This window comes from Perkinsus marinus (assembly GCF_000006405.1).
Source record: "Perkinsus marinus ATCC 50983 genomic scaffold scf_1104296958660, whole genome shotgun sequence".
NCBI classification, from domain to species: Eukaryota; Perkinsozoa; order Perkinsida; family Perkinsidae; genus Perkinsus; species Perkinsus marinus.
The window spans coordinates 618-1950 of record NW_003206684.1 but is presented as its reverse complement, the minus strand read 5'-3'; the positions used below and the strand labels follow the sequence as shown (position 1 = coordinate 1950).

At 53.3% G+C, this 1333-nt stretch overlaps 1 protein-coding gene across 1 annotated transcript; it reads right to left on the bottom strand.

Moving 5' to 3' along the window:
• Positions 1 to 240: 240 nt before the first annotated feature.
• Pmar_PMAR014345 (hypothetical protein) lies at positions 241 to 790 on the bottom strand (the record flags this gene model as incomplete). Its single annotated transcript, XM_002774242.1, has 1 exon — positions 241 to 790. A coding segment is annotated over one exon (550 nt), but the record flags the coding sequence as incomplete, so codon positions are not given.
• Between the last annotated feature and the right edge of the window lie 543 nt (positions 791 to 1333).

The following is a 1333-nucleotide window of genomic DNA, read 5'->3' as shown; positions in this document are numbered from 1 at the left end:
CCTTGAATGAACCACCGTCAAATGCTGTTGCCGCCATATCCGCGTTCTTGGCAGCGGTGTGACGCCGTTGTTGGCTGACCAAGTCCGGAGGGTCACTAGTCTCGACCGAGGTTTTTGTAGGTGATCCATTTCCTTCAGACATTCTCACTTCGCGCCTTGGAGTAGCCTGACTGATTTCAGAGACGGGGCTGCGGAAGACGGAGGCAGCTTGGTGACCTTGGAGTGACCGATTCCACCAACCCTTTGAAAAGGGACTTTGACACAACGATTTGAGTTCCCTCTTCGCCGATAGCTGCTCCCAACGGTAATCTTTGGTCAGTCTCGGAGCGCTAGGGAGTCCCTTGATGAATGCATTCTGTAGGACGACACTAGACACCATAGGGGGGATATAATTCTCGATGATCGCCACAGCGTCCTGGTCGAGGAGCCTTTTTCCGTGACCAGCACCCAGACTGTGAATCCATTGAGCAACATATGTTCTGAGACCCTCACCATCGATATCTTCGACGTGATCGCGTAGCTCGGCGAGACCGTCAATCCCTTCCAAAGGATGAGTGAATAAGGCGTCGGCCAACTCTCGGACAAAGCGTTCAGGATCAGGGTCTTGGCCTTCCCGGGATGCCTGCTCCAAGAGCGTGAACAATGCCTCGTCCAGGCTGTCTGGTAGCGGCCTGATAGTGAGAGCCGCTACCACCTCCTCGCTCGTGCAGATAAAGGCAGTCCGCAATGACGGCAGGGTCCCGGTATCGGAGCCAGATGTTGAGGTTATGCCGCCACGGACTGAACTCATTGCCATTAAAGTCTCAAGGAAAGACTAACTTGAATAGCTTAGTAATCGAATCTATCTATCTAATAATAGGGATGGCCATAGCTCGGCCCGAGCAAAAGCACGCGTGCCCATCAGGGTCGCACGCAAGTACAATCAGGATCAGGGTCTTGGCCTTCCCGGGATGCCTGCTCCAAGAGCGTGAACAATGCCTCGTCCAGGCTGTCTGGTAGCGGCCTGATAGTGAGAGCCGCTACCACCTCCTCGGTGCAACCACCCACTTCGGGAGACAAGAGTCTTCCGCGAGCCGAGAGTGTGGGGAGGGTACCACTTTTGGGCGAGCGCTAAAACCAACTTCCGGGCATCCCTGGCCGGAACCTATCGTGCTTCGGTTTGCCCATTCCTTACGCGATTTTCGCTCTCCACCGACAGATTTCGTTCAGACTTTCCAAATACTCTCCAACACTCACAGAAAGAGGAAATCTACTCAAAACACCCTTCTGTACGCATTGAGGTTTCTGAAATAACTTAAAAACATCGTTTTTTAGCCGTCTCTCGCCTTGCTCT